Below are 22,841 nucleotides of genomic sequence, written 5' to 3'. Positions count from 1 at the left end.
GTCCCTGCGGTCCCGGTGCCGGTGGGGGGCTCCTCCCGAGCGGGGCCGATGGGGTGGGCGGCTGCCCCTCGGTGTCGCCGTGTCAGGTGCGGCGGTGCCGTGCAGCGCTCGGGGACCCGCCCGGGAGAGGGGACCGCTGCTGTGCTGGCCCTGAAGCGGCGGCAGCCCCGGTGGCAGCGGTCCCCGGCCGTGCCGCTCCTCTGGGACTCATCTCTGCCGTGCAGCCGCTCCCCGGCTCGCTCCGCGGAGGGCTTGCTCCTGGGAGGGCGGTCGGGTCTTTTATCTTGTTGGCTTTTCGCTGGCTTCATGGAACTCCTGATGTTTCTACTGAGGACGGTTCTGGCCGGTTTCTTCTTGGCCGAAGAAAAACAAAAAGCAAAGCACTTAAGTTTCATTATTCTTTTGAATGGTATAAATGTGAACAAAATGCTCCCAAAGAAGCACTAAGATCTCAACCACTGTAAAGAGAAATTCTTTTGTCAGCCTAGATTCAATTGCTTTCAGAAGCAATATTATGGCTTTGCACATCTTGCCTTTTCTGTATCCTTAGACCACCATAGAGACACCACCATTGCTACTGCAGGTGGGATTTCTCTCCGTTCTCTGGGGCTTTTTCTTTATGATATGCTTTATTAATATGCAGGGCTTGTGCCTGCTCCTCTGGGGTCCAGTGGGAGCTGTCTCACCTCAGTGGTAACAAAATCTCCCAAGCTGCTTGATATATCCCTATTAAATCCCTTSCTTTTCTGCTGAAGCTGAAAATGCTGCAGGCACGCAGTATCTGTGTCACTGATGTTACAGGTAGCTCTCTCCTCTGATTTTGGCAGCTTGAGGATGACCCTTCAGGACTCCCTGGYCCTGTTCTGCAGCATTATCATATTCTGGCTGGAGTGGAAGACATGACCATGGAATTCTGGTCAAATGACCAGGGGACTCAGGGGAGGCAATGAAGTGAAGTCAGGTGGTGGGCGGGCTCCTCTGTTTTAATGGAGTAGCAGAAATAAAAGCTCAGGTCCAGCATCTCCCCTAGAACAAAGTTGCTTCTGTCCTTTTCCACTGATTATGCCCCCCAGGCATTGTTGGCATTGTTTATTCCTCCCCTCTAGATTTCTGCCCCAGATCTCTTGCGGGTCAGTACAGGTAGCAGCTAATGGGGATGGCACATTATGGTCTAAGCTATGTTTGATAGTAGACAGAGGCTGGAGGGTGTGTTGTCCCGTTACCTTTAAAGCATCTAAAGCATTGTAGTTGAGGTGGGGGAGGTCTGGAGCATGAGMCTATACAGAGAATAGCAGAAGCCACTTCTCCTGGCAGGTAATTCACCTGTAGATCTCTGAGCCGTTAGCACTCAATCAGGGAATAGAGCTGACAAGCGAGAGGAGCAGTGCCTTCCTCACTTSTGTCTCCCAAGCAATGGGCAGGTTGGGCTTTCATGAAGAATGTATTGGAAAACTGGGTGTTTGTACTTCCCAACAGCTATTGTTTCAACTGCCTAGTGTGTGTTTCTGGGGATGCAGAAACAGTCCCTCCTGGTTTCTCTTGTACTCAACAGTGCTGCAGTCAGTATTTGTAGTTTGGTTTCTGCCAGTAACATCTGAAAAAACACAATTTGCCTATCGCATCTGTTTACAGCAATTTCTCATCTTTTCTAAGACAGCCATTTTAGTGGAGAGGCTGGGAGCATAAAGAAGTGGTGCATGTGTTAGTGTGAGAGAAATTGTTAGCAAAATATTCCCAACGTGAGTTGTAAAAGCTTGGTCAAAAGCTGTGTGACAGCATGACAGCCAAGCGTGTAGTCATTGATGGTAGACTGGGAAGTACAGGCATATCTGTCAGTTGTGTGGTGGAGAAATACGGGGAGGGAAGGYTAGCCAGGGCAGTGGGTTTCTCAGTGATGGTTCCATCAGCTTGGCATGGATGTGTTGCTCTTCACTTGTCTTGTGTTGTGCACCATGCATCAGAGACCACTCAACATTGTATTTCTTTTCACGTGTGTGRCTAATCCTGGGGCACCCAGCTCAGGAGAATAGTAATTTCAGATCTTATGTGTCTATTGAGAGACAGTCTSTTTGGAAAGGCAGTCTAAGTATTTCTCCTCTTGCTGTCCACAGTGTGTTTTTTCTGCAGAAAGTGTGGTAGAAAACTAAAATCTTGACCTGATTTCACAAAATAGCTGTTAGCAAAACTGTTGGTTGAATCAAAATTACTCAGTCTTTGTGCTTTTGTTGCAAAATCCTTTTCTAGGGCAGGAAGATCCTAGACTGGAGATTCCATATTTTTTTCTTASTGAGCCATGCCCATCTCAATCCCCCTGCAGGAATCCCCAAACACCATCTTTRTAATATCTCTGCAGCCTCTAAAAACAAGGTGTATGAGGGTGGCTAGTGTGTTGTATCAGGTACAAGTGGGGAGGAAAACCTCAGTTACTGACTAGGCAGATTTTGGTAAACTGGTAGTCATTGGTATGTTGTTTCTTAGCCCCAGACCGTGGGGAATCATGGTACAGCTGGCTGCTGACTGTCTGTCCCTATGACTCCAGGGGTTCTTCTGTGCTGTTGTGTGGTACATTAGTAAGGAGGAAACATCAGCTTCTGATGAAACACCACTCCAATCAATGTCTCTTTTATAAGGGAAAAATCAGTAAAACCGTACACCTGCTTCTCTGCTCCCCGTATGCCCTTGTACTTTGTAAATGAGGTGAGCACTGTTCTTGGCTGAGTTCAGCAGTCTTCTGGAAGTSCTGCCTGCCTTTCTTTCTGCAGCATCACTCAGAGAATTGTTGAGACCACCTGATACTTTGGGATCTCAAAATGATCAGATGATGCTTAAGGGCAYCAGGAGCAGAGTGCGTTCATGAGAGAATGGGAAATGGGTTTGAAAACTTGATCCTAAATGCRAACAGGCAGAGAGACAGGGAGAGTTCAGCATAAAGCTTGCTAGCATGGAGAGGTGTTGAGGGCTCGTGGYGAATTCATCTGGTTTTGGCAGAGCTGAGCTGGAGGAAAGCACCAGTCTGGCCTTGTAGGCAGCCRCTGTACCTGCAGAAATGGATCCTCACACCAAGTGCCACACCAGTGACAGAACGAGCTGTCACTGACTGCCTGAGTACTTTGTAGACACTGTCAGCAGTGGAGGTCAGRCAAAAGCTGGGCAGGGCAAGACAAAAAAAAAAATGGAGGCCTGTTTCTGGGCAGGGAGGGATTTTTTCTTGTTGTGCTCAGGGTCCTCAGCCCCAAAGCTGAGCATTGCCCAGCGTSTGCCCTACGGGGAGCGGTGTGGCACAGGCGTGCACTGGCCCAAGCGCCTGGCACTTCCAGGACAGCATGCAGCAGCTGTCCTTATGCCTTGGCTGCTCGTGAGAGGTGGCTGTGGTCCCCCGGGTCACTGCTCTAGACCAGTATATCAGTGTGGTCATGGAGGTGCATCAGTGCACAATGTTTGAAGGAGCTGTGCGTGGGGAACTGTGATCAGCAATGTGCTCTTCCTTCYAGACCCTCCTTAGCACAGTTTGGGAAAAYCGCTGCCTGGTGTGTWACCTTGGGTCAGGGAAGAACYGGGGCTGRCCCCAGGTCTGCTTGTTGGAGAGGMTGGTGWGTGGCAGGAGAACCGGGAGCAGCTCAGCTGAGCTCTTTTCCCGGTGGGAGGCGAGGCTCCTKCTGGGCTSTGCTGGGTGGGGAAGGTCAATCCCCGTTGCCAGGACGGGGTTGCCGGGACTGGGCTTGCTGGCCATCGSTGGGGCAGCCCTCGCCTGGCTAGTTCGGTGAGCCCACAGCTGTTCCCCCGCGCTCTGCTGAGCTGCAGCACGACTGAGCGTGCCGGCATTCCCATCCTTTCCCCACCCAGTTCCTTTGTCTCGGCTGTGTGGGGATGAGATTGCTGTAAAATGCATGCGGGGCTCTGGGCTTTGGCTGCTGCCAAAAGGGACACAGGAGTATTCTTTGCATTCTTCTTGTTGACAAAAAGGAAGCTGCAAGCTCCCACCATGGTGGCAATACTGCAGAAATTGCCCCGAGGGAGGCGGATGGAGARCAGACCTGGTTCCCTGCAGAGCAATTAACTGTGCAAGAGCTTCACAGAGTGAGGCTGGCATGGGAGCCCTGCTGAAGGCTCTGGTCAGCCCTTGTCCAGGTTTGGACTGTGGAAGAGGTGTGTATTAACATTCCAAAACCTGAACTGAGGGCACTGGGGGTAACAGAGTGGAAGGCAAGGCATTTTCAAGAGCTGAAGAGTTGCTGGAAGTGTTTTAAGCAGTCAGGTAGATGGCATGTTCTCTGGCACAACACGGTCAGCCTGGGTCACCTGAATTCATGGCAGCCATGTGTGASATCAGCTGGTTTGCCCCTGTACTGCCTGCAGCTGCTGTTGACTTGTGCAGGTGGAGGTAGATAAAAGAGCAGGACCTCAGCCATCCCAGTTCCTCTGGACAGGATCTGTGTGTTACTCCCTACTGACAACTGCTGTGTTTCCCRTTTCAGAGCGATCGTCTCCTTATTAAAGGAGGGCGAATAGTCAATGATGACCAGTCATTCTATGCTGACATTTACGTGGAGGATGGCCTCATAAAGTAAGTATGGGRTTTCTATTATCTCCATCTCCTCTTAATCCAGCTTCAGGTTGGGTGGTTGTTGGCTTTTTGTGGATGTGGTCTGTACGCAACTTGCCAGGCGCTACCACTTGATAACCCTCTCTATTCAGTGGCTCAGCTCTCTGCAGTGTGYGTGAGCACAGACACGGTTGTCTGACATGCTTTCAGTATAACTCCAGTGACTGAATTGCAGTCASGTTTGTGGGGTTATGATACTGTGTCTGTTGTACAGCAAAGTTGTGTCTAATTGCACCAGGAACAAGGTTTATCTTTGACTCCTGTTTTGCCCTGTGTTACCCGTGTTAGCATGAATGATCCCACACAGGATCCTGTTTGTTAGCACTAACGAGGACAGTGCTGTGCTRCAAGTCATCTACATCCTTGAGATTTCCAGGAATTGGAGGGCAACCTCTGGGTTCCCCCAGCTTCTCCATCTCAGCTGCAGGAATAGTGCTGTTGTTTAAAGGCTGCCATTCAAACTTGGCAAAGGTATCGTGTTGGGGCCATCTCCACACTGTGTGGAAGAACCATGCTAGTTTATAGCAGAGAGACTTAAAAAGGCATTGCTTCCTCTATGGTAAGAATTAAATATCCAGTCTTCCAGGGTGGTATATGTTAAAAATCCAGCAGCAGATAAATACTTAAGTGGAGCTCTGTTTTTACCTGGTGGACAATACCAGTCATGATCAACAAGTACTTTTACACAGGTGGGGATCAGAGCCAGCTTCAGGTGTTGCTATGGCACAGGCTTTCTGAGTATCCCTGGGCAAATTGCTGGGCTTCATCTACAGCCTAAAGGCCACAGAATTTCAGTGCCTTGGAAGATAAATGCTCTTGCAAATGAATTCTGGTAGGAATGCAGTGAGCAATTAAAAACCTTAAGTGATGGAGTCATCTCCATAAAGGCAGTGGAAAGAGCTGCTGGTTTATTGCTGTGAGGACAGCAGAGTGAGCAATTCTATCTACAGAATTTTTGTTACACTAGGGAAAAATCCCTGCAAAGTGACTAAGCTTGAATGAAATGCAAAAATGGGATTTGCTTCTTATTTTTGCCTCTCCAGTGTGCCAAGGAAATCCAAAATTTTCCACAAAAGTCAATTTATCTTTTATCTTGATTTATCAAGGAGACTGAGGAAAGCTTGATAAAAATATGATTTCTGAAAGAAGAGATTTGAAGACTGAGTTGTACATATGGACACGTAAAGGGATTGAGGGGGCAGGGGCTGAGAAAGAGAATGCTGAGGTTCAGTTGACTTGGCCTTCAAGAGGGCGGGGGACATTAAGTTGTGCTTGAACAGGACAGGCTCCAGGGCACTACAGTTGTTTATTAGGTTACTAGTGGATTTCGGAGCTCTCTCCATTTCTTGTTTTCAGAAGACATTTCTATGTACTTGTGATTTTAGCTGCCTTCACTGCAGTGTAGCCCTGCTGATAGCAAAGCTGTCCTTTAGGGCCACAGAGAAGACGAGAGGGGAGAACTCTGCACTTCTTTGGAAGACAGTGAGCCCAGAGCTTGCAGACTGTGCCATGAGCCCAGCAGGCTGCAGCCAGTCAGGCTGGGCACTTGCTGAACTATTCCCCAGCTCCCTGGGGAAAGGAGTCCTTTTCTTGTTGGGACTTTGTGCTGTGAGCGATTGCAAGTCCCTGATGAGCCCCGAGCGGGCCTAGCAGCTGTGGCATTACAGTGGAAATTATCTTTCTCTGTAAGCTCAAACTTAAGCCTTACTTAAGGTGGGCAGAAGGACCAGGGCAGGAGACATTAGGGATGTAGCTCACTTGGAAGCAGGGCTGCTGCTAACCCTGGGTGAGCAGTTAGGGGTGCTGTGCTGGAAATGTGTGCCAGAGCCTGTCTGGCGATCCTCTGGGGTGCGAGGGGTCCCAGGCAGCTTCTCACCACACACTGCAGAGATGGCTGTCAGACCACRCTCCCCAGCTACCTCAGCCTAGTGCCTGCCCCAGGCAGTAGGTGCTATCCAGGGCACGTGCAGAGCAGCTGGACAGATGGCACATCTGTGCACAGTCCGTGCACATCAGAGGTGTAAGCATCCAGGCAATCCTGCATCTCGCTGCACACTGGAGTGGTTTTGCTCTGCCAGCTCTGGCAAGCTTGGGTCTGGGAGCAGGACAGAGTGGGGTGTTCCTGCTGGTCCGGGGCTGACCTGGCAGTCCCTGGCTGAGCTGTTCAGGGCTTATGTTGTGGCTTTGTGTGAGCATTTTGGTGTGATCTCATCAGGCAGATTGGAGACAACCTGATTGTTCCTGGAGGGATYAAAACCATAGAAGCCAATGGGAAGATGGTGATCCCCGGAGGAATTGACGTCCACACTCGCCTGCAGATGCCATACAAGGGAATGACCGCTGTGGATGATTTCTTCCAAGGAACAAAAGCAGCTTTGGCTGGTGGAACMACCATGATTAGTGAGTGCAGCAGGCAGGGCCTGTGCACTCCTGCACTCCAGCACTCCTGCAAGACCACCCAGTTCTTTCCTTTCTCTTCTTTCTTTTTTCTTCTTCTCTTTTCTCTTTCTCTTGCTTTTCTCTGTTTGTTTCCAAAGTTCATGACAATGTGTTCATATTTTCTGTAATCTCTCTCTAGCAAGTAAGGATTGGGATGAATCTTTGGGTCCTTAGTAATGATGAAGTGATGGGATGGGAAAGGTGTGTAGGACCCCTTGCCCTTGCAGATCCTGTGTTCTGCAGTGCTTCTTTGTCTGCAGACACTCAAAAAGGAACAATGGCATAAGTTCTTTTCTCTGTTAAACAAAAGTAGGGCAGCATGGTGCTCAGATGGCTCTGAGCAGAGGAACAGAGCAGTGCGCTGGCATCCCACACTGCTCAGAAATAAACATTTCTAATGAAAAAGGAAAGGGAATTCTGAGGTCCTTCCCTGGAGAATGCTATGGCTGTGCACTAGTTTGAGGACCAGGTGTTGTCCTGTSCAGTGGTTACAGCTGTGTGCACTGCAGGGTTTCTTGGAATGCAGGATSAAGTGTCAATCCTTCCAATAAAGGGCAGGGTTCCTTGTCCTCCCTGCACCGTTTTTCCTTCCTCTGTGCCAAAAAAAAATGTTTAATGGAATGGTGTGTGATAGGGTGTGGGGATTCCATGGTGGGCAATAAAAGGTGCATTAGTGTTGCAGTGTGGGAGGAGGATGTGTGCAAATGGGGTAGGAATGGGGATGGGGAAAGACAAGCTCWTCAGCTTCCAGCCAGTTTCTCAGAAGCTGTAAAAACCCCTGGTCCTGTGCCAGAGGCCATTAAGCAAAGGCTCTGTGCACTTCTCTGCCAGTTAATGCTGTTAAGGAACCAAGGTACCTGTTGAAAGTGGCAGGATCCTCTTGGGAGCTGCCCTGAAGCTGCTGAGGAGATCAGCCTGGGATGGGGCCCTTGCCCAGCCCTGGCTSTGCTGTGCCCTGCAGTGGACCATGTGGTGCCCGAGGCAGAGTCCAGCCTGGCCGAGGCGCTGGAGCGCTGGCGCGAGTGGGCGGACGGGAAGGCGTGCTGCGACTACGCCCTGCACGTGGACATCCCGCGCTGGAGCGACCGCGTGCGGCAGGAGCTGCACACCCTGGTCCAGGAGAAAGGTCAGTGCTGCCCTGGTGCACGGCCCTGGCCAGCCCTGCTCCTGCGCTCTGGGCTGCCCATGGGGGCCTGCGCAGCTGCAGCAGAGCTGTGCCCACAGGGCAGCGSTGGGGAGGGTGGCRGAGCAGCCTGACTTACCCAGCTCATGGCTCTCTCCTCTCTGCCCTGCCCCAGGCGTTAACTCCTTCATGCTCTACATGGCCTACAAGGATTTGTACCAGATGTCCAACACCGAGGTGAGAGCACCTGCACAGCCGTGATGGTGTCGATGCAAGGAGCAGTGGGGGTGGCAGTCGTGGTGGCCATGGGGCAGCTCGTAAGGCTGGTGGCTGCTGCCCCTGCCCAGGCCTTGTCGCTCCTTCCTCTACCCTGGCTGCCTGTGCAGGGGTGCCCCGGGCTGTGCTGTGGGCTGGCTGGCTCTTGTCTCCACATGGAGGCACASGTCTAGTGTGGAGATCACTGGGAGCATCTTTTGATACATCCTTCAGAGAGCTGGTTCCAGCATGGCCAGAGCTCTGCCTGGCATGGCTACACTGCGTCCTGCTGCTGCCAGGGCCATGGGCTGAAGGGCCATTTGGGGTATCAGGGCCATGGGCAGCCTGCTCAGTAATCATTTCTTCTTGTCTCTTAGCTGTATGAGATATTCAGCTGCCTGGCAGAGCTGGGTGCCATAGCCCAAGTTCATGCAGAAAACGGGGATATAATTGCACAGGTAACTAACTRCTTCTGGCATGCAAAAACTGAAATCTGTCCCAGGTAGATTTGGTGTGGGGCATTAGCAAAATGGCTCTAAAGCTGGACATCTTTTCAATGTGATATCTTTGCTGCTCAGTAGCAAGATCAAATTGAGCAAGATTTTTTACTGTGAATAYGTTGTGCATAAGTGAATTTGAAATAGTGAATTAGCAATTACCTAAATAACAGTGAGTAGGGTGTGTTTGCTCCAGCTGCAGCTGTCCTCAGTGWGGAGAGGCAGAGACCTTTTCCTTTGGCATAGCAGGCCAGGAGAGGTAGAGGTGAAGTCCATTGAGAAGTGCCTTGAGAGGGCCTCTCTCCCTATAAGCGAGCAGCTAGCTAAAGAAGCTGGGTTTGCAAGGGAGGTGTTCTAAGGGATGTGGTTTAGTGATTAAGTGGGTAATGTAGTGGCCTGCTGTGTTGTATTTGGTGCTGGCTGACACCAATGTTTTGATTTTCATTAAGACAGAGAAGACAATGTTCAGTTAAGCTCTGCAACTGTTTGGGTTTTTCTTTTATTCTTGAAAGTTGAAGGAGAAGGAACCAAGAGGTTATTCTTTGGGCATCCTCTTAGACTAAAAAAAATCCATTTTTCTTTGGACATTTTAGAGCTGCAGTGTATGGTTGGATGGCTCCTTCATGTGAAAACATGAGGAGAGTGGTCAGAGAAATTGTATTGACCAGAGCTTATCTCYATTTTAGCACCTGTCTAATCATGAAATGCCCCAAAACTATTAATTAGTGGCATTTCATAGACCTGGGAACTGGAGAGCATGGGGAGTTTTGTAGCCCTCTTTTGTCTCCACACTGTGCTTGTTTCATCCAAGAGGTTTAAGTTAGTGCCTGCCCAACCATTTCCCCATGTTCCCTCTTTCTCTCTCAAACCCCTTCAGGGTACAGCAGCCTCTCACCATGCCCGATGGTCCCTCAGGACGTAGGGTGGTGATGGTCCTGAGGGAAGGGTTCACACAGAAGGGAGCTGTTTTTCTGCTTGATAGTTTCAGTCTTGTAACATCCCTCTGTTCTTTTGATGTGCTAGGAACAGGCCAGGATGTTGGAAATGGGAATAACAGGCCCTGAAGGCCACGTGCTGAGCAGACCTGAGGAGGTAAGAWGCAGAGGACAGTTCAACCTTACTTCACTGAATAGTTTTCCCAGTCACAGTAGGGCTCACTGTTTAGTAGGGCTGGGCAAGCATCAGGGCAGGGGGGGTGTGTGTACATCCAGGGGTTTCCATTTATACAGGCACTGCTGTATTGTTCATCAGCAGCCCAGGAGGGAGCAAGGTGCATATTTGTGACAAACAATTCCCAGTCTTGCTTGAGTTGCCCCGCAGAGATAGAAGCCCTCGTTCTGAGTCTCACARAGTGGAATCAGTCAACCAAAGTGTCTTCTGTATGGCTGTAGCAGCCCTTGAGGCTGGTCAGGGGGTCTTTATCTTGCATAGGTGACTCCACGGATGTGAGAAACATAAGAAGAATCTGATGATGTGGTTTATTTTCTCTGAGAATCACTGTTCAGTAAGTGCTGACAGATTCCAGCCTTTTCCTGCTTTATGCCTGCCTTGTCTCTAAAGTATCTGTCAGAGTCAAATGGACGAAGCCATTGGTAGAAGGAGTGGGAGGGAAAGAGAAAGGGAATTCCCTGGTTACAAATCATGGTCATAACACTAATTACCTTACTTCTAATTTTAGCTTGCAGGGTATTTTTCTGTTTGGTGCATTGGTATGAGTTKAGTCTAATTTTAGATAGTTTTCCTTCACATAACTCCCTGCTGAGAGATGCTTTGACTTCTCACAGCTTGTGAAAGAAGAAAAAAATAGGAATTTGGTGCAGTAGCAAAGCTGAGCAGGGAAGCACAAGGGCAGATTTTTACCTCAGGGTCTGCTGAAATAAAATCAGTTGCCTTAAATTAAAAATGTAAGAAATTGATTGTGTTAGGCCRGGTAACAACATACATGGCCTAGTGTAATACAGTGCTTATTCTCTTAGAAGTATAAGAGTGTTAAACATTTTCCTGGGTAGGGAAAAGTCTCAGTGTCAAATACAGTGGCTCAGAGTCACTCTCTGTGTAAGCTGCCATTTATTTTTATTACTCTAAGCTGTGGCCAACAGTTGGCAAGCTAAGGTGCAATTACGGGATGCTGTGGTTGTGCCCGGATTTGAGAACTGTCCTATTACCATCAGCACTGCAGTTCTCATCCAGAGCCAGTAAAACATTGTTAAGTGTTTGATACTGAAATGCCATTAAAGTATAAGACAGCTRAGAACAGTGCAAGGCTCTAGACCTTACCTGTTCAGCCAAATCCAGATCTCATTGCCTTTGAAAATAAAGTGTCCTTCTTCCAGAACATTTTCCTGGGAAAATGTCAGGTGGAGCACAAATGACCCTGCTACCCTGTAAAGCCTGCAGGCAGATGGCGAAGCATGGGGAGAGTGGCCTGTTCTCTGTCCTGTAGGGGTTAAAGACATGTTGTTCTGTCAGATGATGGTGATGACTTGGTAGGGCAGGATGATGCCTCTGCTCCAGACTGTAACCTGCTGGGAGGGGTGATGGCTGTGACTCCTGCCCACATGTTAAACCCCGTGAACTACTGCAGCCCAGCCCATGTAAGTGGTGATAAAAGTCTTTAAGGAGAGAAAAACCTCTTTTCATTGTACATCAGATAGATCTGCAGAAATATGGGAGGCATAGGTGTGCATGTGTGTCTGGGTGCAGTGCTCTGCTTCTCTGCCCTGGGACATTTTGGCTGGCATGGTCCCAGGCACTGCCTTGAGAGCTGGATCATTGTGTCTTTTTAAGGCTYCTGTTTTGAATTTTCTCAAGCCAATGCTTGAAGCCAAATTGTAGAGCAAACGCTTGGAGAATTCCAGGGTTGAGCTCAGGCTCAGCACAGGCTGATGTAATAGTCCAAAGATATCCATCCTGATGGAAGTGTACCCTCCACTAACAGCAGSACAGTGAGGCAGGGTGGGTGTCAGCGGGCTGGGGCAAGCAGCARCTGCACTGGAGGATGGCCAGGGCTCAGTGGCAAGAGCCTGCCAGTGTGCAGCCCCTTGCWCCCTGCCATGGAGGTAGCATTTGGTTAAACCTGCTGCAGCCATGCTACAGCCTGGAGCAGAGAGTGCTATGAAAAGTTTGACCCTCTTGCAAGCTTTGCTGGCAGGCTGGGCAGCAGTCCCTGGGCTCCTTGGGCTGCTGGGAGAGCTGGAACCCAGCAGTGGGAAGGGAAGGACAGCACATGCAGCTCTGCTGGCCCCCCAGCAAGGTTCAGGCAGTGCCCCTGTGCTGGGCATGGAGCAGGGTCCAGACACGGCTCCTGGGGCTAGCACTGTGTTACTGTAGCCTGCAGTTCGGGCCCGGCTCTGGGGAGACTGAAGCTTTCCCCTTCAGGACTCSCTGATTAAACTGCCCTTAGAGAGTCCAGGGTAAAAGCGAGGGTGTCCTCAACAATCAGTGGTGTGCTGAGAGTAACAAGGACTCCTCCCTGCCCAGCCATGCTCCTCTGCAGCTGTGTGCCATCCTCTCTTCCAGCTGGAAGCAGAAGCTGTCTTTCGGGCCATCACTATTGCTAGCCAGACCAACTGTCCTCTCTACGTGACTAAAGTGATGAGCAAAAGTGCTGCTGACCTCATCTCACAGGCCAGAAAAAAAGGTGAGTGGCAACTGGTGCTGCACTCAGCGCTGCTGCTGCCGCCAGGATCCTGGATTATTGGYCACCATGTCCCTCGTGGTTTTGCCAAGACCAGCACTATGCTTCCAGTGCTGTCCAGTGCTTCCCCTTCTGCTAGGAAGCAGAWAGCTCAGGAGTTTGCCTGACGTGTGAAGGGCAGGGTGACTCTGCACRGGCCACATGGATCCACCTCCTGTTGTCAATCAGGTAACGTCAATATGTGGGGCACAGACAGGAGCGATGCTTTAAACACCACAGTTTGTCAGCAGCTGTGAAGGGCTCARTGAGGATACTTTGTTCAATGCATGTGCTAGTGGGTTGAGCTGCTGTGTGTAGCTCTGGCCTCCCTTTGAGTGGCTTTTCAGAGGTGCCTGGATGCCTTTTCAGGTGGCTGGGAGCTCTGTTTGTTACTGGTGGTGGAGCACAGAGATGCCCCACAAGTGTGGGCATGTCCACAACTGTGTCAGTGGGCTCTGTGCCCCCACCCCAGGAGGTGTGAAGGGGGATTCTAGCACACTAGGATTGTGCCCTTGAGCACGAGGACCCTTTGGTGATGGCGTGGGTCTGGGTATTCTTGGGACATGGCAAGTTGTATGGTGGAGCAGAAAATGCTACCAGGCTCCTCTGAAATGCTGTTCTTTTTGTGCCCTTCTCCAGGCATTGTGGTGTTTGGTGAGCCCATCACGGCCAGTCTGGGGACTGATGGAACACACTACTGGAGCAAGAACTGGGCCAAGGCTGCGGCATTTGTGGTGTCTCCACCACTGAGCCCAGACCCAACAACTCCTGACTACATGAACTCTCTCCTGGCCAGGTAAGTGACAGTTCTGCTGGGGATACAGCTAGGGGAAAATGGACTCTGGATAGCAGAGGAAGAGGTTAATCCAACCTGAACCACTTCRCTGTAGGTATTTAAATGAGCTGAGTGGTGAAATGGCTCTGACTCCAAGCCCTGTTGGTTTATCCTCAAGAGTGGAGGGAGGACACCATAAACTTAACATCTTAACTCATCAGCAATGAGAAAAGTACCAGGATGAGTAGTCACGAACCATTTTAAATGCCCTGAAGAAGGCAAAGAAATRAGGGCAAGTTAACACAGACTTGTGCGTGGAACCATTCACCAGGCTGGAGAAGTGGGCAATGGCTGCCCAGGTTGGGATGCTGCAGCAATGTGTAGGCATTGCAGGTTTCACAGCCTGCTGGGGACCCCAGGCAAATACAAAACAAACGTTCACATGCCTGTATAGGTGAGCAGTAGCAGAGCATGCTGAGTGKGGGAGACCTTTAGGAGCAGCTCCTGCACATCTGTCTGGGATGGCAGGTTGTTTTTTCATCCTAAAAGCAAGGGAATGGAGACGGTGTTTGTTGAAAACAAAGACAAACAAGAAAAGCACTTCTGCAGTTTGCTATGACCCTTCACAGTTACACTCCATCTGCAAGGCCAGGGCAGCAGCTGAGGACACTGCACGTCCCTGGCCCTGTCCATGTGCTGTGTGGCCATTGCACACCACTCTCAGCCTGTGTTTGTACATCCAATTGTGCGTATGCTGGCTTGTCTGTGTTAGCCAGGSGATGGCTGACATTGAGGGGTTGTAAATGGAAATTTCCTTTGAGGTAGTGCTGGAAACAACTCTGTCAAGATGAGCAAGGAATTCACTAAGAGGTGTCTCCAACAGGGCATGTTAGGATAAATCTGGGTTGTGCCAGAGTGGAGATGCTGTAGGTGTAAAAGAGGTGCCAGTGCATTTGCGGTCTGAATATGCAGCTCACCATGGATTTTGCTGTGGTCAACAAACAAAAGCTAGCTCTGAATGGATGTGTGATATAAGTGCAAGTCTTGTTAGGCCTAGCAGGGAAGAATGAGCCCAGCTTCTGAACTGGTTTTCTAATCCTTACCTTTCACKTCCAATTCACTCTAGACCTCAAAGAAGACACAAGCAATGCTTGGTCTCTGCAGCTCATAGGTGTCTGTCCTGACACCTTTGCCATACTGTTTTCTGTGAGGCTGCAGTGGGAGGAGAGAATGCGAGGTTCCAGCTGAGTTGGATGGCTAGTTTTCCTGCAGGCAGGACAAATCTGATGGAGATTAGGAAGCATGTTGTGTCATTATTCTGGGCCTCTGGCTGTGCAGTCCATCAGACACATGGCAGAAATTATCAGAGGAAGGTGGAGATTACTAGTGGATTGGGGCTGATTCATAGCCTTGAGGAGAGTCACTGTGTCTGCACTGTCCAGGTGCTGAGGCTCCTTGCCTCATGGGGGCAATACTGGCAGCTGGCCTGCCTTGGTCTGCTTTCTCTTGCCTGGCAGCAGTGACTTTGCAGCTGCTGCTGTCCAGTGTTCCCTGAAGATGCAGCAGCAGCTGGGTGACTGCCAGGGAGCCATGGACAGCCCGTTACCCTGCCTTGTGTGTTGGCAGCTCGCTGGCTTTGCCTCTTTCCAAGGAGTGGGATGGGTCAGGACATCTCATGTGTCCAGGGACACCTTTGGGCAGAGGGTAAAGTGGGGTCAGTGATGTATTTCTGAGCTTCCTGCACAGAGCTGCTTCTGGGCAGTCCCAACTCCCTCCATCCCACTGCAACAGGCTTTCACAGGGCAGGGGAGGGCTGTGCACAACACAAGGGCTGGCTTGTTGGACTGGGGAACACTCCTGGAGCAGAGAGGCCCCTTCCTCCCTGYGTGGCAGAGGGCTCTCTCAAGCAGACCTGACAAACTGCCAGAAGTGAGTTTTCTGACTTGCACTGTGATGTTTTTAGTTTTGTGCTTGTGCAAATGATGGAGTCCAGTATGAAAGGACATCTTCTGGCCTAATATAAAGACCACCCTGTTCTCTAGGAGCTGAGCTGTTGACTTCTYTTTTGTACAGGATGCTGTCCATGCTCAGGTGGGTAGTGCCGTGTGGCAGAGGTCTCTTGCCCCTCTGTGACACAACTGCCCCAGGGGCTGGGTCGTATGGAAGTCTTCAGGCTGAGGGGCTGTGGAAATGAGGGTGCAGAGTGAAAAAAAAAATTCGCCAGGGGATGTCCATGGCCAGAGGAAATCCATATCCCTCATGTCTCTGCTGCTGTCTGACTGCAAAATGACTGAAAATGTGTTTGTTCCACCACTCCTCAGTGGTGATCTACAGGTTTCGGGGAGTGCTCACTGTACCTTCAGCACTGCACAGAARGCCATTGGAAAAGACAACTTCACAGTGATACCAGAAGGAACCAATGGCATAGAGGAACGAATGTCTGTCATCTGGGACAAGGCAGTGGTGAGAGTCCCACCAGGGAGGGGGCAGAGTGGGCAGAATTGGCTGACACTTCACACACCCACGCTACTGCCCYGCAGAGCTGGGCACCCAGCTTGTTCGCTCTCTGGCTTTGAGAGTCAAGACAAGCTGGACCAGGAGAGGCAATTAGGTGATTGCCTCTGGGTGAACATCCAGTAGCTGTAACTGTGCCTCCAGTTCTTGGTTTGAATGGCCCCRTTTAGAAAGATCAGCCTCAGAAGCTTTGGCCCAGCCAGCCAGCCCCTTGTGTGGGAGTGAAGATGGTGCTTCCCAGGACTCTTATTCACCCTTTCCCYATAAAATGACAGTTTTCTTTGTGTGTGAGCAGGCCACAGGAAAGATGGATGAAAACCAGTTTGTGGCTGTGACGAGCACTAACGCTGCCAAAATCTTCAACCTGTATCCACGGAAAGGTAGAATAGCRGTGGGCTCGGACAGCGATCTGGTTATATGGGATCCTGATGCAGTRAAGATCATCACAGCAAAAACCCATCAATCTGTAAGTCCTCTGTTCATCGTGTGAGCGCTGAAGGGTGGCGTGTGAGTRGCTTTGTAGAAAAGCTGTCTGGCTGCTGGTGCTTGGTGCTGTCCTACTTGGCTCTAAGGAGAAGGGACTGAGCCCAGGCTCCAGGCCCAGGCAGTGCCAGTTGTGACTGTAGGTAGAATGTCCGTGAACCTTGGGCTCAGCACATGGGACTTTCYTCACCCTGCTTGGGTGTTCTTCCTCCTGACCCTGGCCCATGCAGGTATAAAGACCCACTTCTCCTTACCTTGGTTCTTCTCCCAAGCACAAATATTCTTCTGGCTTTGCCACGGTGCTTTGTATGATGYATGTCATAAAGACCATGCCTTACTTCAAGCCTAGGTCCTGCCTTTGTCTGTTTTTGGAGTACTTTGTCACACACAGCAGGTTCMTGTTGGGAGTTGTAGTGGGTTTCAGCTGTGATGGGCTGGGAGGCCTCTGAGCAGGGAAGGTTGTCCGTGTCTTCTGCCTGCACTGGTGACTCSAGTGGCAAGTGTGGGGACTGACCTGCCCTGAGCGGGCAGACAGTGCTCGTGTCCCTCATGACTGTGATCCCCTGTGTTGCTGCAGGTGGCCGAATACAACATCTTTGAGGGGATGGAGCTCCGTGGGGCCCCAGTGGTTGTCATATGCCAGGGGAAGATCATGCTGGAGGATGGCAACCTGCATGTGACCCAGGGGACCGGACGATTCCTGCCCAGCAGCCCTTTCCCTGACTATGTCTACAAGCGCATCAAAGCCAGGAGGAAGGTGAGGAGATGGGGATGCCAGGAGACAGAGTTGGGATACTGTTAGCCCAAATTGCTTTTTTCCTTAATCACTGGTTGGTTTTCCTTTGCTGTTCTTGCTGGACCCTGTAAGCAGTGCTGCAAACTACTGGTGTATTTTGAATGTACAAAATAGCTGAGGCTTGGATMGGGAGCTTTTCCCTTTATGTTAATGATGTGCTGTTTTGGAGGCAGATGCTCCTCAAGGTCAGCTGTGGTGATGTCTGTTCTTATCCTGTCCTGCTGCAGCAGGAGTGTGGAAGGAAGTGCTGAGATAAAAATAAAAGATATTGGCCAAAATCACCTTCTCCTCTGTTTGTGCAGCACAAACCCCATCTGGGTGATAGCCTGTTGCACTGGCTCTGCACAGCTCACAGGGCAGAGGTGAAGGGTGGGCAGTGGGGCTGTGCCAGGCCTCAGTGCTGCAGGACTTRGAGCACACGGCAGTGTGAGTTCCCTCTGCAAGGGGACCCAGAGGCCAGGGCTCAGAGGRGTGTCACTTTGCTCTTCTCTCTGGTGACAGATGGCAGAGATGCATGCTGTGCCCCGGGGCTTGTATGAYGGACCCGTGTTTGACCTGACCACCACCCCCAAGGGGGGCACCCCTGCGGGCTCCACCAGGGGGTCCCCCACACGGCAGACACCGCCCATCAGGAATCTCCACCAGTCTGGATTCAGCCTGTCAGGTGAACACGTGCTGGCTGGGCTGGAAGGGGACAGAGCCACTGSCTGGGGGTCCCTGTCCCTGGCTTGGGGCAGGGCGCAGTTGGAGGTGGCCTGGGCAAGGTTAGCACAAGAGTGGACCATGGCAGGGCAAGACCCTGTGTGTCCCTTAAAGGAAATATCTGGAGCTGCCCCTTGCAGTAAAAGGGAGGCAGATTGTGGAGACTGCAGTGACTGTGAAGGTCAGCACAGCCTCTGATGCTGTTCTTGCTGCCTGCATCTGTTCACAGAGCATCTGCAGAGATGTTCAAGCCATTGCTCCTCTTGGGGTTGCTACTGGAGTTGGAGATGGTGTGGATTGCAGTAGATAGCCTCAGGAGTGCCTTGGCAAGACTCCAGGCTCCCTGACTGCTCAATCCTATAAAGAAAATGCTCTTAACTTTGCTCCCCGCCTTTCCCTTTGTATTTGTTGTCCTTCCCAGGTACCCAGGTTGATGAAGGCATGCGCTCAGCCAGCAAGCGCATCGTCGCACCCCCAGGAGGCCGYTCCAACATCACCTCCCTGAGCTAAATGTCCCAGCTGAGGAGGAAACAAAATCCCTGTTCAAGCAAAGGAAGAAAAATAGTACATTGGTGTTTAAAGAAGGAAAAGAAATAAACCTGTTCTGAAGAATCAATAAGCCTGAAGCCTTATGTCTCACAGATGCTACTTGCTACCTAGCTTTAAAGATGTTGCTTCAATTTGTTTTTTGCATAGCCTTAAAGTTCTGTTGTTGTTGCTATTGTGGGTTTGGTTGGGTTGTGTTTTGCTCTTCCTCTCTGTATGCATGCTGCTCGGACAGGTTGCTCAGTTCAGTGTTAATGGTGTTGAATGTGTGTGGGATGCCGTGGTGTGGGACAGTGGGGACAGCCCACAGGGTGACCTGGCCAGGCAGGTGAGGGGGCAGGGTCTGGCCAAGGGCAGGATGTRGATTGGGGAGGGCAGGTGTACTGAGCTCGTAGGGACAGGTAGATCTGTGGTGTTCATCTCCTTCATCTCCCCCCAATGCTCTGGAGTTTCATCATGAGGTCTGTGGGGGAGTTCGAATCATCTCTGTAATGGCTGTCACAGCAACTTGTGTAAGGAGTTTTACTACTTTGTACACTTTATTAAAAAAAAAAAAGTTGTTCCTTCAAACAACTCTTGTTGTTGGCTGGCTCYTCTTTTCCTCAGGCTGCTGCTGCTTGGCAGGGGCAGTGCAGAGCTGTTGTGCAGGAGCTGTGCCGGGGCAGCAGGAGGGCTTTGGGCAGTGCTGGGGCTGCAGGGACAGGCTSTCAGGGTGCCACATGCAGTGCTCACTGCTACAAGTGTYGGGAGTGCTGCAGCTGCTCAGGCAAATGGATTGGCAGAACAGCATGTTGCAAGTGTTTGTAAAAGTCTGTTCAGTTTGCCCGTGCAGTCTCTKGCTGAGCGTGGCCTGGCCATGGGCTGTGTGTTGCTGGCAAGAGCTGTGCCTGTTGCCTGTGTGTGAGCAGGGATCAGCTTCACGTGGCACTGCCTGGGCACAGCTTTGGGGTTGTCCTGGCTGGGCAGCCTTGGAGCCTGTTACCTGTGCACTCATCTTAGTTAAATGCTCCCCTTTCATCAGGCATTGTCTGTTAGAACTAGAGGCATTGTCCTTTAAAACTTGCACAGCATGGGAAAAAAAAAAAAAAGAGTATGAGTATTTTTTAAAGATTACAAAAATTAAGGGTCAGTTTTGGCTATTCTAARCAAATATACTTTATTTTTCTTCATTAGTATTTGACCTTGAATACTTACTTTTATGTGCCTGCAGCTTGGGAAGGACAGGCTGTCCCTGCAGCAGTCCTAAGGGCCCCTTTCCTGGTGGTTATTTTCATGGTGATGCTTCTGCCCAGGTGCAGCTGCAGCGCATCAGCCACCCCCGAGGAGCCAACGTGGGGCACCAGCACAGCAAGTGCTGCASTCACAGTCCCAGCAGCCTTTCCTGGAACAGTCTTCTCATCCTGGCACCCCGAGGTGATGACAGCTCGCTGGAGCAGTGGGACACCCTCCCCACACCACTGCAGAAGGGGCCACAACATRGCACACACCAAACTAAAGCTCGTTTTTAGGCACTAAGTGTGCTACTTGGTGCTGGGACGCTTGCTGCATGCCCCTGCACAGACAGATGGACTAGGTGGTATGTTTATCTTCGGGTTAATTGGAGGCAAAGAGTTCATCACGCATTCACTATGTTGCTGAGAATGGGAAAAATGTAAAACAAGGGGGTGAAATCTCAGGCCTGTTAAAGCATTTAAATAACAGCATCATTCCCAGCATTACTGCAGCAGCGACGCTTTGGCCAATCTCAGCCTTGGCAAGACCACACCAACAGTTCCTGAGAACAGCCCTGTGCCCTGCACTGATGGCAGGGTCCCAGCAGCAGAGGACAAGTCCATAGCTCAGCACTGTGAGGGTGCATGGGTGGGTGAGCCCCAATCTCCTGAGGAGGTCTCCTGCAGGGGCTGTGCTGTTCTCAGAGGGTGTTGTTCTGGTTGTCCTCCCTGCGTGTGCCTCCACTTTTTGTCATGGTCTCCTGGATGCTGTCATGGTGGGGTCTTACCCTTGGCGATGGAAAAGAAKGATTGAGCTGTGAGGGAAAGCCCAGACAGTGCCAAGATCCCACAGCAGCCTTGGAGCACCCCACTCCCTCCCCAGTTCCTCCAGCCCTGAGCACCCCAAATCCCCCCAACACTGGTCTCCCACAGCCCTTTCCCCCCTGAGCTCCCCCGACCCTGGCCCCCAAAAACTTGTCAAAGGCTTTGGCAGGGGCCAGAGCTTCTTCTGCTGCCTCTGGATCAAAACTTACTTCTCTCTGTTGAAAACTATGAAGTCCCTCTGGAGCATTTCCAGGTGCTTCTGGAGGTGGCTGGCCTTTCCCATTGGAAAGAAAAAATGAAAGAGATGGGGTAAAAATTCACAGTTGACACAAAAAAACATTGCAAGGACAGTTTCAACGAGACATAAAGATACATGCTCATGTTTAAGCACAGAGCATCTTTAGCCCTGCAGTGGGGAGAATGGCATCAAGGATCTCCTCTTGCAGTAAACCAGTACACATTCTGCCTTTCACCACAGGGAATCTGGGGCACAGTTTTAGGAATAAAGTTGGTTATAAGGAAAAAAAAAAAATATTCAGTTTGCTGTGGTTTGCTAGATGGCAATCATTGAAAAATGAAAGACTTCCTTGACCACGTGCTTGTACCTCCTTGCTCTCACCTGGGATGAATTGCTTTTGCTGGGATCTTTCTCCTTCTTAGACAAGCGCTTTTTTTTTTTGTGAAGAGGTTTGGATTCCAGGATCATTTCTTCCAGTTCAAAGGTTGGGTCACAGTTCAGTATGCCTTTCTGGAGGGAGAGAGAGGTGGCCTTCTGTGATCAGAGCCTGTCTTAAGGAGTCTCTTATAAATTGGACTGCGTCTGGGAGGTGAATTTTGCATGTGCCAGTGCTGAGTGTGGGGACAGGCTGTGGCATGTGATGCTTGGGCACATCAGGAACACTTAAACTCTAATGGCTTTACCATGGGAATGAATTCTGGCATTATCCTTTTGTGGAGAACAGCATCCCAGTTCACATCAGACAGATACGGGAAGGCCTGGATGTCCTTCAGYTGAGAAAAACGTTTCTCGGGGTTCAGTTCGAGCAGCTGCAGCAAGAGATAAAGGGAAGAGGTGAGACCATCCCCACAAGGCACATTCTGTGGAGCAGGCAGAGGGCCTATCATACACATAGGACAAAAAAATACAGTAAATATCCCTGTATTACTGCTCGATTAATGAAATACTGGCTTCATTGACTTTTAAGCAAATGGAGATATTCTTTAATCTTCTTCCTGGAAAATACACTGTGATTCTGTCTCAAAGAATTTACATCCTCTTTTCATTAAAATGTTTGATCGTCTGTTTCATTWGAAATGACAGAGTACATATATATTATTTAAAAAAAAAGCTACATTAAGTACTACTTTATTGCCTACACTTAGCTGAAAATATAAAACTGTTTACACACTTCCCTAAAATTTGCTGCTAGTGCTGCTATGCAAGAGTAAGAGCTCAGCTTTGYTGCCACTGTTAAGCCATAGTCTAGTTTATTGAAGCTATGGCTTCAATATTTCAAATGGGATTTCAGCTTCAAAATTATTCCAGTAATGATTTTGAAGCAATTTTGATAAAAGCTGTAGTGAAAAAAAAATTTCAGTGGTGCATAAACCACACGGTATCAAAGGATTTCAACAGCACTTCTTGCAAATATTTCCATAACTGGATAAAAATGTATTTTGAGGACTAAAAAAATGTAGTTTTGGGGATAAATTTATCGACACATATACCRATATCTACTTCTAATTCAGTTAATTCCAGAGACAAAGTTATAGAGGAGACTCTGGAAGCCAAGGTTGCCCACGCTCTCCGAGGAGGTGCAGCAGCAGCAGCAGTGCAGCCCGGGATGCAGCACAGCAGATCCAAAGCAGCAGCAGCAGTGCAGCCCGGGATGCAGCACAGCAGATCCAAAGCAGCAGCAGCAGTGCAGCCCGGGATGCAGCACAGCTCACAGATCCAAAGCAGCAGCAGCAGCAGCAGTGCAGCCCGGGATGCAGCACAGCTCACAGATCCAAAGCAGCAGCAGCAGTGCAGCCCGGGATGCAGCACAGCTCACAGAGCCAAAGCAGCAGCAGCAGTGCAGCCCGGGATGCAGCACAGCAGATCCAAAGCAGCAGCAGCAGCAGTGCAGCCCGGGATGCAGCTCACAGAGCCAAAGCAGCAGCAGCAGCAGTGCAGCCCGGGATGCAGCACAGCTCACAGATCCAAAGCAGCAGCAGCAGCAGTGCAGCCCGGGATGCAGCACAGCAGACCCAAAGCAGCAGCAGCAGCAGCAGTGCAGCCCGGGATGCAGCACAGCAGACCCAAAGCAGCAGCAGCAGTGCAGCCCGGGATGCAGCACAGCAGACCCAAAGCAGCAGCAGCAGCAGCAGTGCAGCCCGGGATGCAGCACAGCAGA

The 22,841-nt window shown here is 50.4% G+C and overlaps 2 protein-coding genes across 2 annotated transcripts in view; one reads left to right on the top strand and one right to left on the bottom strand.

Moving 5' to 3' along the window:
* The window catches only part of LOC130584351 (dihydropyrimidinase-related protein 3), a 29,142-nt gene extending 10,172 nt beyond the window's left edge, over positions 1-18,970 (top strand). Inside the window, exons 2-14 of the mRNA XM_057384295.1 lie at positions 4,476-4,564; positions 6,819-7,003; positions 8,004-8,168; positions 8,341-8,402; positions 8,798-8,878; positions 9,941-10,009; positions 12,437-12,557; positions 13,233-13,389; positions 15,690-15,831; positions 16,178-16,348; positions 16,943-17,122; positions 17,663-17,825; positions 18,285-18,970. Of these exons, the coding sequence (XP_057240278.1) occupies positions 4,476-4,564; positions 6,819-7,003; positions 8,004-8,168; positions 8,341-8,402; positions 8,798-8,878; positions 9,941-10,009; positions 12,437-12,557; positions 13,233-13,389; positions 15,690-15,831; positions 16,178-16,348; positions 16,943-17,122; positions 17,663-17,825; positions 18,285-18,373 (1,674 nt within the window). The 3' untranslated portion in view covers positions 18,374-18,970. The remainder of the gene's footprint in view (positions 1-4,475; positions 4,565-6,818; positions 7,004-8,003; positions 8,169-8,340; positions 8,403-8,797; positions 8,879-9,940; positions 10,010-12,436; positions 12,558-13,232; positions 13,390-15,689; positions 15,832-16,177; positions 16,349-16,942; positions 17,123-17,662; positions 17,826-18,284) is intronic.
* A 1,342-nt stretch (positions 18,971-20,312) lies between these two features.
* STK32A (serine/threonine kinase 32A) overlaps positions 20,313-22,841 on the bottom strand; it is a 15,612-nt gene continuing 13,083 nt past the window's right edge. The window contains exons 8-11 of the mRNA XM_057384301.1: positions 21,367-21,563; positions 21,065-21,193; positions 20,655-20,719; positions 20,313-20,409 (exon numbers count right to left, since the gene is read on the bottom strand). Coding sequence (XP_057240284.1) covers positions 20,322-20,409; positions 20,655-20,719; positions 21,065-21,193; positions 21,367-21,563 — 479 coding nt within the window. The 3' untranslated portion in view covers positions 20,313-20,321. The remainder of the gene's footprint in view (positions 20,410-20,654; positions 20,720-21,064; positions 21,194-21,366; positions 21,564-22,841) is intronic.

Source organism: Malurus melanocephalus, unplaced genomic scaffold (assembly GCF_030028575.1).
Source record: "Malurus melanocephalus ecotype Western Australia unplaced genomic scaffold, MMel_1.1 scaffold_696, whole genome shotgun sequence".
Taxonomy (NCBI): domain Eukaryota; kingdom Metazoa; phylum Chordata; class Aves; order Passeriformes; family Maluridae; genus Malurus; species Malurus melanocephalus.
The sequence above is the reverse complement of the archived record's forward strand: the minus strand, read 5'-3'. Positions and strand labels throughout refer to the sequence as shown.